The 16088-nt window shown below is 45.8% G+C and overlaps 1 protein-coding gene across 1 annotated transcript in view; it reads right to left on the bottom strand.

Annotated features, from left to right (window-relative positions):
- GBE1 (1,4-alpha-glucan branching enzyme 1) overlaps positions 1–6364 on the bottom strand; it is a 353762-nt gene extending 347398 nt beyond the window's left edge. The window contains exon 1 of the mRNA XM_079766240.1: positions 6069–6364. Within this exon, the coding sequence (XP_079622366.1) occupies positions 6069–6199 (131 nt within the window). The 5' untranslated portion in view covers positions 6200–6364. The remainder of the gene's footprint in view (positions 1–6068) is intronic.
- Positions 6365–16088: the final 9724 nt, after the last annotated feature.

The raw sequence follows: 16088 nt of genomic DNA, 5'->3' as shown, positions 1-16088 counted from the left end.
CTTCCTCTCTGAAATCAATAAAACTAGTTTTTTTAAATAAATTAAATAAAAGGTTCACTTATTAATTCATTTCTACTAAACTCAAAAAGTCTATCTTCTGATAAAGAGTAGAAAATGCTTTATTTCTTAATCTTTCTCACCTTGTACTCAGTGATTTAGCAATGCCCCTAACTTCTTATGAGTCTACACAAAATAAGAAATGAAACTTTTCTATATTTAAGAAAGAACTACAAAATGAATATCATGTTTCACATTTATTCTATTGATATTTTATTGTCCCTTACAGAATGGACCCCAGACATGCCATCTACCTCTCCACCCCTAGGCTCCCTCTGATTAGTTGGTACAGCATGAAAGGGAAAGTCCAAAGATGAGGCTAAAAATGTAGACAGGGATCAGATAATACAGAATCTTGTAAGCCATGAGAAGGTGTCTGCACCATTAAGAGCCATGGGAAATTGTTGAGAAAATTTGAAAAGAGGGTACTATTATGAGGCTGATTTTGTAATTCAGGCTAGAGATGCTAATGACTTAAGGAAGATGAAAACAGTAGAAAAACAGAAGCTATAACTGACTAGACTAGACTAGAGATAAGAGAAAAGGAGGGAGAAAGAATAATTAAGGATAATTCTTAAGTTTTATACTTCAGTAGTTGATAGATGAAGATACCACACACTGAGACAGGGTATAAAAGGACAAACAGGTGTTGGTATAAAAAAAAAACCATAAACTTAGTTTTATACATGTTGAGTGTTGTTCTTATAGGACATCAAAATGAAGATATTTATAAATATGTCTAAGACCAGGAGAAAGATTTAGGGTACAGATAGACGTGGGTAGCCTCAGTACACAGATAGAATCCATGAGATGAATGAGAATGCTAGGAAAATACATCAAGTAGAAATATATATAAAAGTACCTAGGGAAGGCCCTGAGAATCTCCTATATTCAATGGTCAGAAAAAGCTGGGAGGAAACCACCAGAGATGATGGAAGAAAAGCAAGAGCTGCAGTATCATGGCTTTGAGGATCCAAGAAGTGGTCCAAAATGTCCAATGCTGGAGGTATCCAATAAATTACCACGAAGAAATCAGTTTGTGAACTTGTTGAGAACAGTTTTAGTAAAGAAAGATTAATCCCAGCTGCAGCAGTTATTAGCCATGTCAACTGAAGCCAGTCACCAAATCTCAGGTTCCTCATCTGTAAAACAGGAAAAACAAAAATGCCCACTCTTCCTACCCTGTGGTTTTATTATGAGGATTAAATTCAATGTGTGTGACAGCACTATATAAACTTTATATAAACTTTAAGCAGAGTGTACAGACAAGTGTTATTGCAACTGTATTGTTTTTCAGGCTGTTTTCGGTGATGTCAATTCTTTCACTCACATGGCTCAGAAGTCACATTGGACTTGCACGGGCCAATGTAACAGCAGAAGTGACTTAGGCAAAAGGTGTTAAGAAACAGTGCATAGTACAACATGTTCTCTGTGCCTTGCCACTGACACTGTACAGGTATGTTTCAAAACAAAGCCTTCATCAGCATAAATCCCTGAGTGACTGGCGTGAGGAGAGCCCTTATAACTCACATTGATATGTTATATGGGGACAACTGAATGTTGTTTTAGCCCTAGCTGGTTTGGCTCAGTGGATAGAGCGTCGGCCTGCGGACTGAAGGGTCCCAGGTTCTATTCCAGTCAAGGGCACATGCCCGGGTTGCGGGCTTGATCCCCAGTAGGGGGCATGCAGGATGCAGCCAATCAATGATTCTCATCATTGATGTTTCTATCTCTCTCTCCCCTCTCCCTTCCTCTTTAAAATCAATAAAAATACATTTAAAAATAAATAAATAAATAAATAAATGTTGTTTTAAACAGGAAGCTGTTGGAATTATGATCACAGCAACTAACTGCAGTATATATAACAGGTGAGAGAGAGAGAGAGAGAGAGAGAGAGAGAGAGAGCGAGCGCCCAGAGGAAAATCTCATCTTGGGCAGTAATCAATGAGACATCATACAGGCTATCACTCACTCTAATGTACTAACTTTTATTTTATGGCACAAAGTAATTCACTAATCCTCACACTTGATTCAACGTTTTTATAGTTACAGAAAAGATAAACAAGAACAACAAATATACATAACAGAAGTTCTAATGAAGGTAGGTTGGTTGAGGAAGAATGAGACAGTCCACCAATAAGAAATTGCCTCCCCCTCACAATTATTATATACTAGGGCCCAGTGCATGAATCCGTGCACCTTGAAAGGAACTGTGGGCCGAAAGGCTGTGGTAGGCACAGGGGCGGGTCTCGGCCCATCCTCCACGCCCCCACCTGGGCCCTCCCACCGCGGTCCCTGGTCCCCCGTCTGCCAGCAGCCCTGCTCACACTGCCACAGCTCCCATGTGCTGACGGCGCTGGCCCCACTCACACCCACTGACGGCACGGAGCAATTGGGGCTGGCACCAGCAGTGGGTATAAGCAGCAGCTGCTGCCCCAATTGCCCCTCAGGACCAAGGGAAGGTGGAGAAGCCCTCAGAGGAGATAAGGGCCAGCAGCCGCCGCTCCCACCCACTGACAGTGCCAAGCGATCGGGGCCAGGGCCGGCAGCGGGTATGAGCAGCGGCTCTGGCAGCAGCTGCAGTTGTGAGCGGGGCCGGCAGCGGGTGCGAGAGGCGGCTGCCAGCCCTGATCACCCCTCAGGAGCAGGGGGATGTGGAGAAGCCCTGAGGAGCGATTAGGGCCAGCAGCCGCCTCTCGCACCCACTGACGGTGCCAAGCAATCAGGGCCGGTGCTGCACGCCATCAGCGGGTGCAAGTGGCGGTTTCAGTGCCAGCTGCAGGTGTGAGTGGGGCCGGCGCTGGCAGCAGGTGCAAGCACCAGGTGGGACCAGGGCGCACGGGAGCAAAGAATTTTCAGTAACCACCAGAGTCTCGCCCTGATGACAGTGAATGGCACCCTGCCTTGGTCTGGCACCCCCGCTCACCTGCTCCACCATCCCGCCGCGGCCGACCCCCATCATGTTCCACACTCTGCTGCCTGCTACCTGTGTCCCCTGGTGATCAGCACACGTCATAGCGACCAGTTGTTCGGTTGTTTGGTTGTTCTGCCATTCAGTCTATTTGCATATTAGGGTTTTATATATATAGATTGTTGTTTATAGTCCATATTTTTCTCAATCCTTAGTAAGCATACTTTGCACTAAATGTTTGACTGTTTGTATATTTGTGTTAGGCCAAAGCCACACTGCCCAGGTGAATTATCCTATCTAATAAAAGGGTAATGTGCAAATTGACCATCACTCCAACACACAAGATGGCTGCCCCCATGTGGAAACAAGATGGCTGCCATAAGATGGCCAGCAGGGGAGGGCAGTTGTGGGCAATCAGGACAGCAGGGGAGGGAAGTTGTGGGTGATCAGGCCTGAAGGGGAGGGCCGTTGGGGGGACCAGGCCTGCAAGAGAGGGCAGTTGGGGGTACCAGGCCTGTAGGGGAGGGCAGTTGGGGGCGATCAAGCTGGCAAGGCAGGGCAGTTAGAAGTGACCAGGCCAGCAGGGGAGGGCAGTTAAGGGTGACCAGGCCGGCAGGAGAAGGCAATTAGAGGCAATCAGGCAGGCAGGCAGGCAATCGGTTGGGAGCCAGCGTCCTGGATTGTGAGAGGGATGTCCCAGATTGGAGAGGGTGCAGGCTGGGCTGAGGGACAAATACATCCCCGCCCGTGGACGAATTTTGTGCACAGGACCTCTACTCCTATCTAATAAAGAGGGGATATGATAATTGACCATCACACCCTGACAAAGATGGTGGCGCCCACAGCCAATAAGGAGGGAATATGCTAATTGACTGTCACGCCCTCAAATATGGTGGTCTGATCCCCTCAGCCCCGCCAGGGCAGCAGGCATGCGTCAGGGCTGGTCCTGCCCCTAGGCAGGTCCGGCTGCTCCACGCACCTGCTTCCAGAGTCCCCAGTCCCCTCAGCCCCCCAGCCGCCTAGGGCCGGCCCAAGGCACAGGCACGCCTTGGATGGCGGCTACCCAGCCGCCCAGGGCCGCCCGAGGCTCAGGTAACCAGGGCCGGCCAAGGCTTGTGCTGCCGGCAGTGGCAGCAGCAGAGGTGTGATGGGGGCATGGCCTTCCCCTCATCGCCGGGTCACCTCCCGCCCTTGAGGGCTCCCGGACTGTGAGAGGGGGCAGGCTGGGCTGAGGGACCCCCCCCCCGACCAGTGCATGAATTTTCATGCACCAGGCATCTAGTTAGAAATAAACAGAAAGTAGGAAAAGTACCCAAAACCAAACTTTATGAAGGAGGAATTGTTTATTCTTCAGATGTGAACAGTAAAAGTTACTGCTGCCAAATGCCAGATTACTATTTGCTATGCCTAAACGGAACGTGTGTGCTGGAAAATGGTAATTACTCAGAACCAAGGCCAGAAGTAGAATCCAGGTCAGAGTGAGGCAGAAGGGCCCCACTGGACCAGCCTTCTCACCAAGAACTCTAAACTGCCCTCACTTCTTTACTCTGACCTTGGCCCCTCTCATTAGCTTTGATAAACCATGAAAGAGGATTATAACTGCTTCAGTCCTAATGGGGTTGAAGTGAATTACATGAAATAGTTAAGAAGGGATGTTTGTCTTCTTGTAATTTATTTTCTAAAGGGGGCAGGATAGGACACATTGACAAAACATTTCCATGTCGTAACTGTTATTTTACAAAGCATGGTGTCACCATTAATAAGCACATCAAAAAAGTCTGACCACCATCTTTTGCTCTGAAATTTTTGGCTATTTCTATGTCTAATCCAATCTTGAATGATGAAGATTATAAACTGTTTGAAAGCAATATTGCAAATACTGAAAGCAATTTCACAAGGCTGTTACCTATATGGCTCCCATAAGGGCTTAATCATCTGATTAACTGAGCAACAACTCAAGGTGACTACTTTGAAAAGGGCTCATTCATTAGGATACACAAACTCTGGAAGGAGATGTTGTATCCAACTTTGTGTCCCTTAGGGATTCCTTAATAAACAGTTGCTGAATTGAATACAGTCACAAGTGACCATGCAAGGTCATGAAAGTAAGATTTTTTTTTTTCAAATTCCTTATCAACCGTTTCATCACCCCCAATGCTGCTTCTAGCTAGATGTTTTCTGTTTCTTGTATCTTCTGTTGCCAAAATTGTTTTCCTACAAGTGGCTCGGCGAAAAGAGCAGAAACCATTAAACCACAATGTACCGATCTCATAAATGCACTACTATAACTAATATAACTAGTATAATCTTAAAAACTGTACTTTTTAAGTTGAGCTGACTCTTCCAGCAACTTAGCTGTAAGTAAACCAATTTACTACAGCGTAAGAGACAAGCTAAAACCAGAGCATCCTAAATCAGCTTCAGGAAGCTGGCCTTTCTCTGCCTCCCTCCCCCTCCAGGGTAGCAAAATGCCAAACACCGAACGCTGCTGTAAGCTGACTCATCCACGCTGGGGAGGAAGGGATTGGCTTCGTCTTCTCCGAGAGTGGGGTCTATTAGCAAGGAAAGAACAAAAGCTGCCAGGAAGAATCCTGTTAGGTATAAAAATCACAATATTTGCTACGAGATAAACTAGGGAAAAAAAATGTAAGCGCGATTACACACGCAGGGGAGGACTCTGGAGCGCGGAAAGGTCAGAGGCCCAGGTGGGCGCCCCCGCCCCGCCTCCGCGGAGGAGCCCGCACTAGGAGCCCGAGCACGTCCTCAATGGCGCCCAGGCAGGCTCCGCGGCGGGGCGGAGGGGGAGAAAAGTTAACTCTCCTGCCTCCAGTCCGGGGTCCGAGTGCCGTGCTAACAGCTCCGCAAACCACAGGAGCTAATTAGCGGAGCCCACCCCACGCACGCCCACCCCGGGCAGGCGAGAGCCTCCGAGGCGGGGCGGCGCCCACAGGGGAGGGGCGGGGCCGGCGGGGCCGGAGGGGCGGGGCCAGCGCCCGGGAGCCCCCGGAAGCCCCGACCCTGAGCCTGCGCGCAGCAGGCCGGCCGCCGCGCTCGGAGGCGTGGGGGCGGGGGGCAGGCCCCTGGCGGAGTCGGGCGGTACCTGCGCTGGAAGTCCTGGGCGAAGGGCTTCAGGTACGGGTCAATCTCCAGGAGTCTGGCCAGCTCGGGCACGTCCGCCAGGGCAGCGGCCAGCGCCGCCTCGGGGCCGGGGGCCGGAGCCGGAGCCGCCATCTTCCGCCGCAGCCCGAGTAGCCGAGGCCCGAGCGGGTCGAGTGGAGCCCGAGCGGGAGCGGGCCCGGGAGCCCGAGGACAGCGCGAGGGCGGGGCCGCGGCGCAGGGGCCGGCGCGGCGGGCCCGGGCCCTTTATAGCCGGGAGCGTCCGCCGGCCCCTGCCCCCCGCCCCCCCGCCCCGCTGGCGGGAGGAGCGGGACCCGGGCGGGGGGAGGTGTCTCGCCCCTGGAGGCCTCGGAGACCCGCCCTCTGTGCCCGCCGGGCCGGATCCCCCGGGGGAGGCGGGTCCGAGCGGACCCAACTCGGCCTCACCTTCCCGCACCCCAGCCCGGTCGTGGCTGGGGAGCAGACCCTCCGCTTTCCTTCCACAACCCCCACCGGCGGCATCCCCTTCACATGGATAGATGGTTTCTGGCAGGGAACTTTCTTCTCTACGTTCTCAGAATTTATTCCTGTTAGGGCAGTGCTCCAGCAGATAACGTACATGCAGTGGGGGAAACAGCCAAGGACAGACATAGGTGCCGGTCTCCCGAGTTTAACCAAAAGGAGGATCCTGGAGTCGTCCGGGACCCTCATGGTGGTGTCCCATCCTCGGGGTTACAAGGGCTGAGAATGGAAACCAGGCCAAGAACTTGTCTTACTCCCCTTACCTTAGAAACAGGAAACATAGTGTTTGGGTTGTAACAAACTCGAAATCAAAACCAAGTGGAGACCAGCTTTGAAAAGCTCCCTTACCAGACAAAACCAGCCTAGTCATACAAACAGAGCTTAACTTAGCGTATGTTGCAAGAGTGGTTTGACTCTGCCTTCGTGGCTATGCCTGTGGAAGTTATAAGAAAAACTTGAAGTTTTTCCCAAGGTTGATTGATGTTCATTGGTTTTACTTGGGCTGTTTCTGAACGTTGGACAAAACTAGCCTTGATGCAAGAAACGGTAGAGGGAAGAGCATAAACTTGGAATTCAGCTGTGCCACTTACTAAGGACGTGGTGATGCAAGAAATTGTTCCCTCTTTTGACTTAAAAAATGAGGAACTCTACGTAGTTTCCTCCACTTTGAACTTATTTATGTTCTTTCATTCCCATCAACTGACTTGCTTCTAGCGTAAGGTGACCAGATTTTAACATTGGTAAAGCGGGACACCATTGACTGGGGGCGGGGGGGGGGGGGGGGGGTCTTTTTTTAAAAAATATATTTTATTGATTTTTTACAGAGAGGAAGGGAGAGGGATAGAGAGTTAGAAACATCGATGAGGGAGAAACATCAATCAGCTGCCTCCTGCACACCCCCAACTGGGGATGTGCCTGCAACCAAGGTACATGCCCTTGACCGGAATCGAACCTGGGACCCTTGAGTTCTCAGGCCGACGCTCTATCCACTGAGCCAAACCGGTTTCAGGGGGGGGGGGGGGGGTGGGGGTTCTTGATTAAAAATTTGGTCTATATTGTAATCGCTTTTGTTTTTTTTTAATAAAAGGAAATTCACTTCTTAGATCATCGTTGAATTTGCATCCTCTTTTCTTATTATGTTAAAAATCTAAAAAAAATAATTTAAAATTATATTATAAATTATTATATACATATTGCTTAAAAACACAGTCAGTAGGTACATAATTACATGAACATATTTTATTGTTAGTTTATAAATTAAATTAATTTGATTGTTATAAAGTAACTATATTTTAAAAATTATTTTAATCCTATATTTCTTTCTAAATAATAACAATACTAACTTGTATTATTTTTCCTCTGAATTCGCCCTAACGTAAGTCATAAGTGTCACTTTCAAGGCCGGCGCTAGACTTTTTGCCGCCACTATAAAATATAAATAATACGAGTACTGTCTGCTAAATTCAAAAAAATGTATTTATGAAATAAATAAATTACTTACCTAAATTATCTGAATAGCTGATTTGTAATGACATCACTTGTTTAACTAGCTTACTAGCACGCAGTACAATGTGTATCATCTGAGAGACAGTTACAAAATGTTTTCGTCATTGCCAATCCCAAAAAATGCCATTGTTCATTAAGTCCAAACAATGGTGGTCGAATTCTAACAACTGATCGACAATGCGAACTTTGATAAGCAGTTCCCGATAATCAATTCTCAACAATTATTTGTTATTATTAAAGTTTAACAATATAAAATTAACAAAAATAATATAAAACTCATATCCTGGCTAAATAGCCACATGGCCGCCGAAAACCGTATATTCCCTTCCTGTTCTCCCGCCGTTCCCTAGCTTGTCGTGCATTCTTTCCAAAAATCGGGACTTTTTTAAAACACCGCGGGACGCAGGACAAATTGTTAAAAATCAGGACTGTCCCGCCAAAAGCGGGACGTCTGGTCACCTTATTCTAGCTCCTGGGATTGGACCCACCAATTCGAAGGAGTTTCCAATCTGATTTGTACCTAGGAACTGGACCAGCTTGGGAATATCTGTCCCAGTTAAGAACTGGGTGTAGAGAATATAGGGGTTGTAGACAAGGAACAGTGTTGATCAGCCAAGGGCCTTGAATTTTAAAACATCCAAAATATTTTTGTGTGAACAGGCTTTAAAAGTTCTTGAACGATATCTAGTAACAGAGAACCTCTAAGTGAAAGATTGGAGGACTTGGACAACCTTCAGAATGGCATGCCTGATGACAACATGCAAATGTTTGTCAAATAAAACCCTAGAGGCCCGGTGCATGGGATTCTTGCACTGGTGGGGGGGGGGGGGGGAGCGTGGCCTTTGGGGATCGCACCGCTCATCCCGGTCTGCCAAGCGGCTGTGGACCCGCCCTCTGAGCAGCTGCTCCCTGGTCCAGCATCTTCTGTGGAACCAGAGTACTCGCCTCTCCAGGGGACCCGGTAGGGGCTGGGCCCAGGGAAATAGCACTGAGAGGCGACAGAGTAGGCCTCAGTCCCACGGCGGCCACGAACACGCCTCCCAGTCTCCGGGGTCAGCTCTGTGAGCCCAGCAGCAGCAGTGCTGCGTGGCCTGCAGGCGTCTGGAGGAGGCGGCAGGGAGCAAGGAGGAGGAGCCTGGGGCGAGGAGGATGATCGCAGCCCAGGTTCCTGCCCATTGGTCCGGGGTTCAGCCACTCATCCCAGTCAGCTGAGTGGCACTCCCACTGTGGTAGCACACTGACCACCAGGGGGCAACTCCTGCATTGAGCATCTGCCCCCTGGTGATCAGTGCACGTCATAGCGACTGGTCAACCGGTCGTTCTTATCGTTCCACCGTTCAGTCGCTGGGCTTTTATTATATAGGACTAGAGGCCCAGTGCACAAAATTCGTGCACGGGGGGGGGGGGGGAGAGGGTGTCCTCAGCCCAGTCTGCACCCTCTCCAATCTGGGACCCCTTGGGGGATGTCCGACTGCCCGTTTAGGCCCGACCCCACAGGGATTGGGCCTAAATGGGCAATGGGACATCCCTCTCACAATCCAGGATTGCTGGCTCCCAACTGCTCGCCTGCCTGCCAGCCTGATCACCCCCTAACCACTCCCCTGCCAGCCTGATCAACACCTAACTGCTCCCCTGCTGGCCCGATTGCCCCCAACTGCCCTCTCCTGCCGACCTGGTCACCCCTAATTGCCCTCCCCTGCCACCCATCTTGTGGCAGCCATCTTTGACCACATGGGGGTGGCCATCTTGTGACCACATGGGGGCAGCCATCTTGTGTGAGGAAGTGAGGGTCAATTTGCATAGTACCTCTTTATTATATAAGATTGTTTACAGTAAACAACACTTTAACTCAGAAGCAGGATATCCAATAGATGCACATATCTATATCTCCAACCCTAAATTTTTCTCAGAAATCTAGGATTGTATCCAATCTCCACTTAGTTGGCTGAGACACCTAAACCAGCTATCTCCAAAATATACCCTTTAATCAGTCTCCTCATCCTTTCTGTTAGCACCCTTATACAGGCAGCCTTCATCTCTCACTTGGACTAACATACCCAACTGGTTTCCCCTCTTCTATTGTTTCTCCTAATCCATTCTCTAGTGTTTCTCATGTTTTAATGTGCAGATGAATTACTTGGGGATCTTGTTAAAAGTAGACACTCGACATCAATTCTGGGGTGTTGCCTCAGATTCTGCAGTTTTGAAAAGGTCAGAGCTGATGTTGATGTTGGTGGGGGCACAGTTTGAATAGTAAGCCTCTACACAAGAAATAAATCATACAACTTACGTGACAGTTCACTTGGAGTCAAATAGAAACTTCTCACCATTCCCTAGCAAGGTTTGTATAATGTGGTCCTTGACTAATGTTCCACCACTTTTCTCATTCTTCTCTGGTTTTACTATTCTGCAGTCACACTGATTTTCCTGGAACTTACTTAGTTCCTTGTAGCCTATGAAATTTCACTTGCCCTTCTATCTGTTAGGTATCTGCTTTCCTGGTCTTTCATGGCTGGTTCCTTCCCAGCATTGATTGAGGTCTCAGCATATTGTCAGCTCATCTCTGAGAAGCCTCTGATTACACTAAATAAATTCCTTAAAATCCTCTATTATAGCACATTCTCTCCTATGCAACAGTTAACAAAATTTAGGTGTTTATTTTTTATTTATTGACCTCCCTCTTTAGAATATAAAACGCAAGAAAGCAAGGACCTCTTCTACCTACTTCACTATTGAACAAGTATTGAAGTTCCATATGCCAGCATTTTCCTAGGTACTGGGGATTAGTGATGAACAATACAAGTTTTAATTGGCATAAAGCTCACAAAATAGGTAAATCTGTGAGACAGAAAGAGTATTGGTTTCCCAAGGCTAAAAGGAATGGAGAGTGACTGCTAATGGATACAGGGTTTCTATTAGAGGTAATGAAATTTTTCTAAAATTGATTATGCTATGGTTGCACAACTCCTTGCATAGACTAAAAACTATCGAATTGTACACTTGAAATAGATGTATGTATAACTCAGTAAAAGGGTTTTTATTTTTATTTGTTTTTTTAAAGGGGGTTTTTAAAATATGCCCCCCCCAAAGATTTTTGGGTATAAGTAACAAATATTTCTCTAAAACTACAAATTTCCACCTATTTAAAATCATTAAAAGAAAAAAAAAAATGAGTCCTGGCTGCTGTGACTAAGAGCATCAGCCCATGCACAGAAGGGTCTTAGGTTCAATTCCCTGTCAAGGACACAGACCTGGATTGCAGGTTATCCCTGGCCCCAATCAGGGCATGTGTGAGAGGCAACCAATCGATGTGTGATGCTCTCACAATGATGCTTCTCTTTTTCTCTTCTCTCTTTCTCAAAATCAATAGGAAAAAATATCCTTGGGTGAGGATTAATGAAAAGGAAAAAAAAAAAAAAAGTAAAACCAATAAACTGCAACCAAACTTGAGAGACAGAAGATGAGGTAACTTTTAAGTAAAAACCAGTAGTAAAGTGGTTTCTGAGAAGACAAAGGAGAAATTTCAGAAAGAAGAGAGTGATAATAACCCTTCTATCTTTCATAATGTCATTGAGGACCAAGGATTTTTTATTCTTTTCTTCATGTAATATTTAAGCTTAAGTTTGCCCCATCATGGTCATAAAATGGCTGCCACAGCTCTAAGCATCACTTCCTCCCAAGAGCACATCTAAAGGAAAGAAGAGTGACTGTTGCCCTTGCTGGTGGGTGTGGCTCAGTTGGTTTGAGCATTATCCCATATACCAAAAGGTGGCAGGACTTTTTTTTAAGGTGGCAGGTTTGATTCCCAGTCAGGGCATGTATGGGAGGCAACCTATAGATATTTCTCTCCCTCTCTCTAAATCAATTTTAAAATAATAAAAATAAAGAAAAATTAGTGTTCATCCTGTGTGTCTTTGCCTAAGAGAACACTTCTTTTTATCCCTTTGGCTAAAACTAGGTCATGTACCCACACTACACTGACACAGAGGAAGGTGGATACTGGGATTGTATTCTACTGTGATTCACTGCTTCAACTAGGTTCACCTTCTCTTACTGCATTGCTGCCCAACTTCTGGATAAAATGGTGATTCAATTCACATGGAAAAAAAGAAGGATTGATAATCATGTCTGCCACATCTTCCTTGGCTATCTATCTTAGACCCACTATCCATGAAACTTGCCAGTGTTATTAGCTATCTTGTCCCTTTGTGATTGATTTTACCATGCTTACATGGCAAAACTTCAACCTAGAATCAATTAATTTGCCTTCTCCATTTCTACATCCAGACTGCTGAGGAATAAAAAAAAAAATCACTAAAACCCTTTCCTCACACAACACAACTGCAATTTTATAGGCTATACATAAGGTATGCCCAACAAAGGAAAAATGAGGCCATTTGTTTCTAGGAAGGAGAACTTTTTCCCTTCTACAAAGATCCCTCTCCCTCATCAAACTTTAAATCTGTATTAGTGTGTCCACCATGATAACACACTTCTTTGTAATCTAAAGAAGGGCACTATACAGTCATGTGATGCTTCATAATGGAGATATGACCAGAGAAATGAGTCATTAGGTGAGCATCATACAGTGTATTTATACAAACCTAGATGGTATAACTTACTTCAGTAATTAGCTCCTTATATACTTTTCTATGACTGGCAGCAAAGTAGGTCTGTTTACACCAGTACCACCACAAACACATGAGTAATGTACTGCCCTTTGAGTTTAAAGTAGATACATATCACTTGGCAAGAGGAATTTTTTAGCTCCTTATATTCTTACTAGAGGCCCAGTGCACAAATTTGTGCATGGGTGGGGTCCAGCCAGCCAGGCCCCAATCAGGGCAGATTGGGGCCAGACCTGTTGGGAGGAGGAGACGGGGCCGATTAGGGCCAGGCCAGCTGGGGGAGGGGCTGTGGGCAATTGGACTAGCTGGCCCCACCCCAAAATGTGGCCATGGGAGGTTGGCTGGCTGGCCCTGCCCCAGATTGGGCTGGTTCACTGGCCACAGTGGGCATCGTGGTGACTGGTCGTTCCAGTCATTATGGCTTTTTATATATGTAGATGGGACCACCATCATATATGTGGTCCATTACTGACCAAAATATCTTTATGCAGCACATGACTCTATAGGCACAACCTCATTGTGCTTCACTTTATTGGGCTTTGCAGAGATTGCATTTTTTTACAAATCAAAGGTTTGTGGTAACCCTGGTTTAAGCAAGTCTATCAGCACCATTTTTTCCAATAGCATTTAGTTACTTCATATCTATGTATCACATTTTGGTAATCTCACAATATTTCAAACTTTTTCATTATTATGGTGATTTATGATCAGTGATCTTCGATGTCACTATTATAATTGGTGGTGTCACCTACTGCACTCATATAAGACAGCTAACTTAATAAATGTGTGTTCTGAGTGCTCCACTGACAGGGCATTCCCCAACTCTCTCCCAATTATTGGGCCTCCCTATTTTCTAATACACAACAATATTGAAATTAGGCCAAGTAATTACCTACAATGGCCTGTTAGTGTTCAAGTGAAAGGAAAATCTCACCTCTCACACTATATCAAAAGCTAGAAATGATTAAACTTAATGAGGAAAACATGTAGAAAGTGAGATGGGTCAAAAACTGGACCTCTTATGCCAGTTAGCCAAGTAGTGAATGCAAAGAAAAAGTTCTTGAAGGGAATTAAAAGTGCTACTCCACATGTATGGGTTTGGGGTGGCGGGGGGGGGGGGGGGGGGGGGGCGGGGGCAATGGTAAGATATGTACACATATAATACCTCAATAAAAAAAATGTTAAAAAAAAAAAAGTGCTACTCCACTGAACACATGAATGATAAGAAAGCAAAACAGCCTTATTGATGATATGGAAAATATTTTAGTGGCCTATGTAGAGGATGAAACCAGCCACAACATTTCCTTAATCCAAAGCCTGATGCAGAACAAGGCCCTAACTCTTCAATAATGTGAAGGATGAGAAAGGTGAAGCTGCAGAAGAAAAGTTTGAAGCTAATGGAGGTTAATGAAGTTTAAGGAAAGATGCTGTCTCCATGACATAAATGTGCAAAGTGAAGCAACAGCTATCTGGAAGACTTCGCTAATTAATGAAGGTGGCTACAATACAAACAGAAAATTTCAATGTAGATGAAACAGGATTACATTGGAAGAAGATGCCCAAGGATTTTCATAGCTACCGAGAAGTCAATGCCTAGCTTCAAAGGACAGGCTGAATCTCTTGCAGATGCTAATGCAGCTAGTGACCTTAAGTTGAATCCAATACTCATTTATCATTCTGAAAATTTTGGGCCCTTAAGAATTACACTACCCGGGTCCGGGTGAGGCCGTGCCCCTGCGTCCGGGAGAGGCCACGCGCCCCTGTGTCCGAGTGAGGCCACGCGCCCCTGGGTCCGGGTGAGGCTGGATCCCGGGACCAGGTGAGGCCGTGCACACCTGGGTCCGGGTGAGGCCGTTCGCCCCTGGATCCGGGTGAGGCTGGGTCCCCGGTCCGGGTGAGGCCACGCGCCCCTCCACCAGCAAAATATTATTACCTGAAGGGTCAAATGTTAGCTTTCATTTAGCAATAAAGTATTTTTAAATTAAGGTATGTACATTTTTTAGACATAATGCAATTGCATAATTAATAGGCTATAGTATAGTGTAAACATAACTTTTTTTTTGTACTGAGAAACCAAAAAACTCATGTTGTCATGGCCAGCCTGACAGGTTGAACCGGGCTGAGGTAGGGAGGTGGGAATTGAGAAATAGAAAGAATAAGAGAAATAAAAGTAAGAGAAACAACAGTGGGATCAGGAGGACTATGAGCCCTTGAGAGGCTGTGGCAACTTTTCTTAGCAGTACAATGCTTTTTATATATAAGACACTAAGCAGGGGATCAATCAAAAGGAAAACATTTTTTGTTCTTCTAAAATTACTAATGGAGGGATAAGTTGAAGGATAGGTTCTTGTTACAATAAATCTCACTAATTGGATACATATTTCTTGGTAAGCCATGAAAGTAGCTCTTATCCTATTGATAGCAGTCATATAAACAAACCTGGGAAAGCTTTGTAGGTAGGGGCTGCTCTCATTATACTGATTAATTGCCATCCAAACAGGCCTGGGAAATCTGTGCGGGTAGGGTGCCAGCCTTGCTAGCCCCTTCAGGTGCAAGGACTGTGTCAGCTTACATCTTGCTCCCAACATCATGTGATTCACTTTATTGCAATATTTGATTTGTTTTGGTGGTCTGGAACTGAACCCATAATATCTGCAAGGTATGCTTGTATAGGTGAGTGGTAGCCCTGCCTTCAATTCTCTCTTCCTTGAATGTAACACTCCTCTTCCTTCACTTTCAAGTTCTTGAAAAATTATCCCATTCATTGTTCAATGCACTGTGGCGTGGCTTATGTTCCTACTATAGTTGACTCTTTAAAAACAAGATGGTTAGGTTCTGACCCCCCACACAGCTGAATATCCATATAACTTTGACTTCTCCAAAACTTAACTATTAATAGTCCACTCTTGACCAAAAGCCTTACTGATAACATAAACAGTCAACATATATTTTGCATCTTTTTTTGTAATTTAATAAATCTTTATTGTTCAGATTATTACAATTGTTTCTCCTCCCCCCCCCCATAGCTCCTCTCCAACCGGTTCCCACCCCACCCTCTGCCCTTACCTCTCCCGCACTGTCCTCATCCATAGGTGTATGACTTTTTGTCCAGTCTCTTCCCGCACCCCCCATACCCCTTTCCCCCTGAGAATTATCATTCCACTCCCTTTCTATGCCCCTGATTCTATTATATTCATTAGATTATTCTGTTCCTCAGATTTTTAATTCACTTGATTTTTAGGTTCACTTGTTGATAGATATGTATTTGTTGTTCATAATTTTTATCTTTACTTTTTTCTTCTTCCTCTTCTTAAAGAATATCTTTCAGCATTTCATATAATACTGGTTTGATGGTGATGAACTCCTTT

This window comes from Cnephaeus nilssonii, assembly GCF_951640355.1.
Source record: "Cnephaeus nilssonii genome assembly, chromosome: 3".
In the NCBI taxonomy this organism is placed as follows: domain Eukaryota; kingdom Metazoa; phylum Chordata; class Mammalia; order Chiroptera; family Vespertilionidae; genus Cnephaeus; species Cnephaeus nilssonii.
Note: the sequence above shows the minus strand (reverse complement) of the source record. Positions and strands in the feature narration are given on the sequence as shown.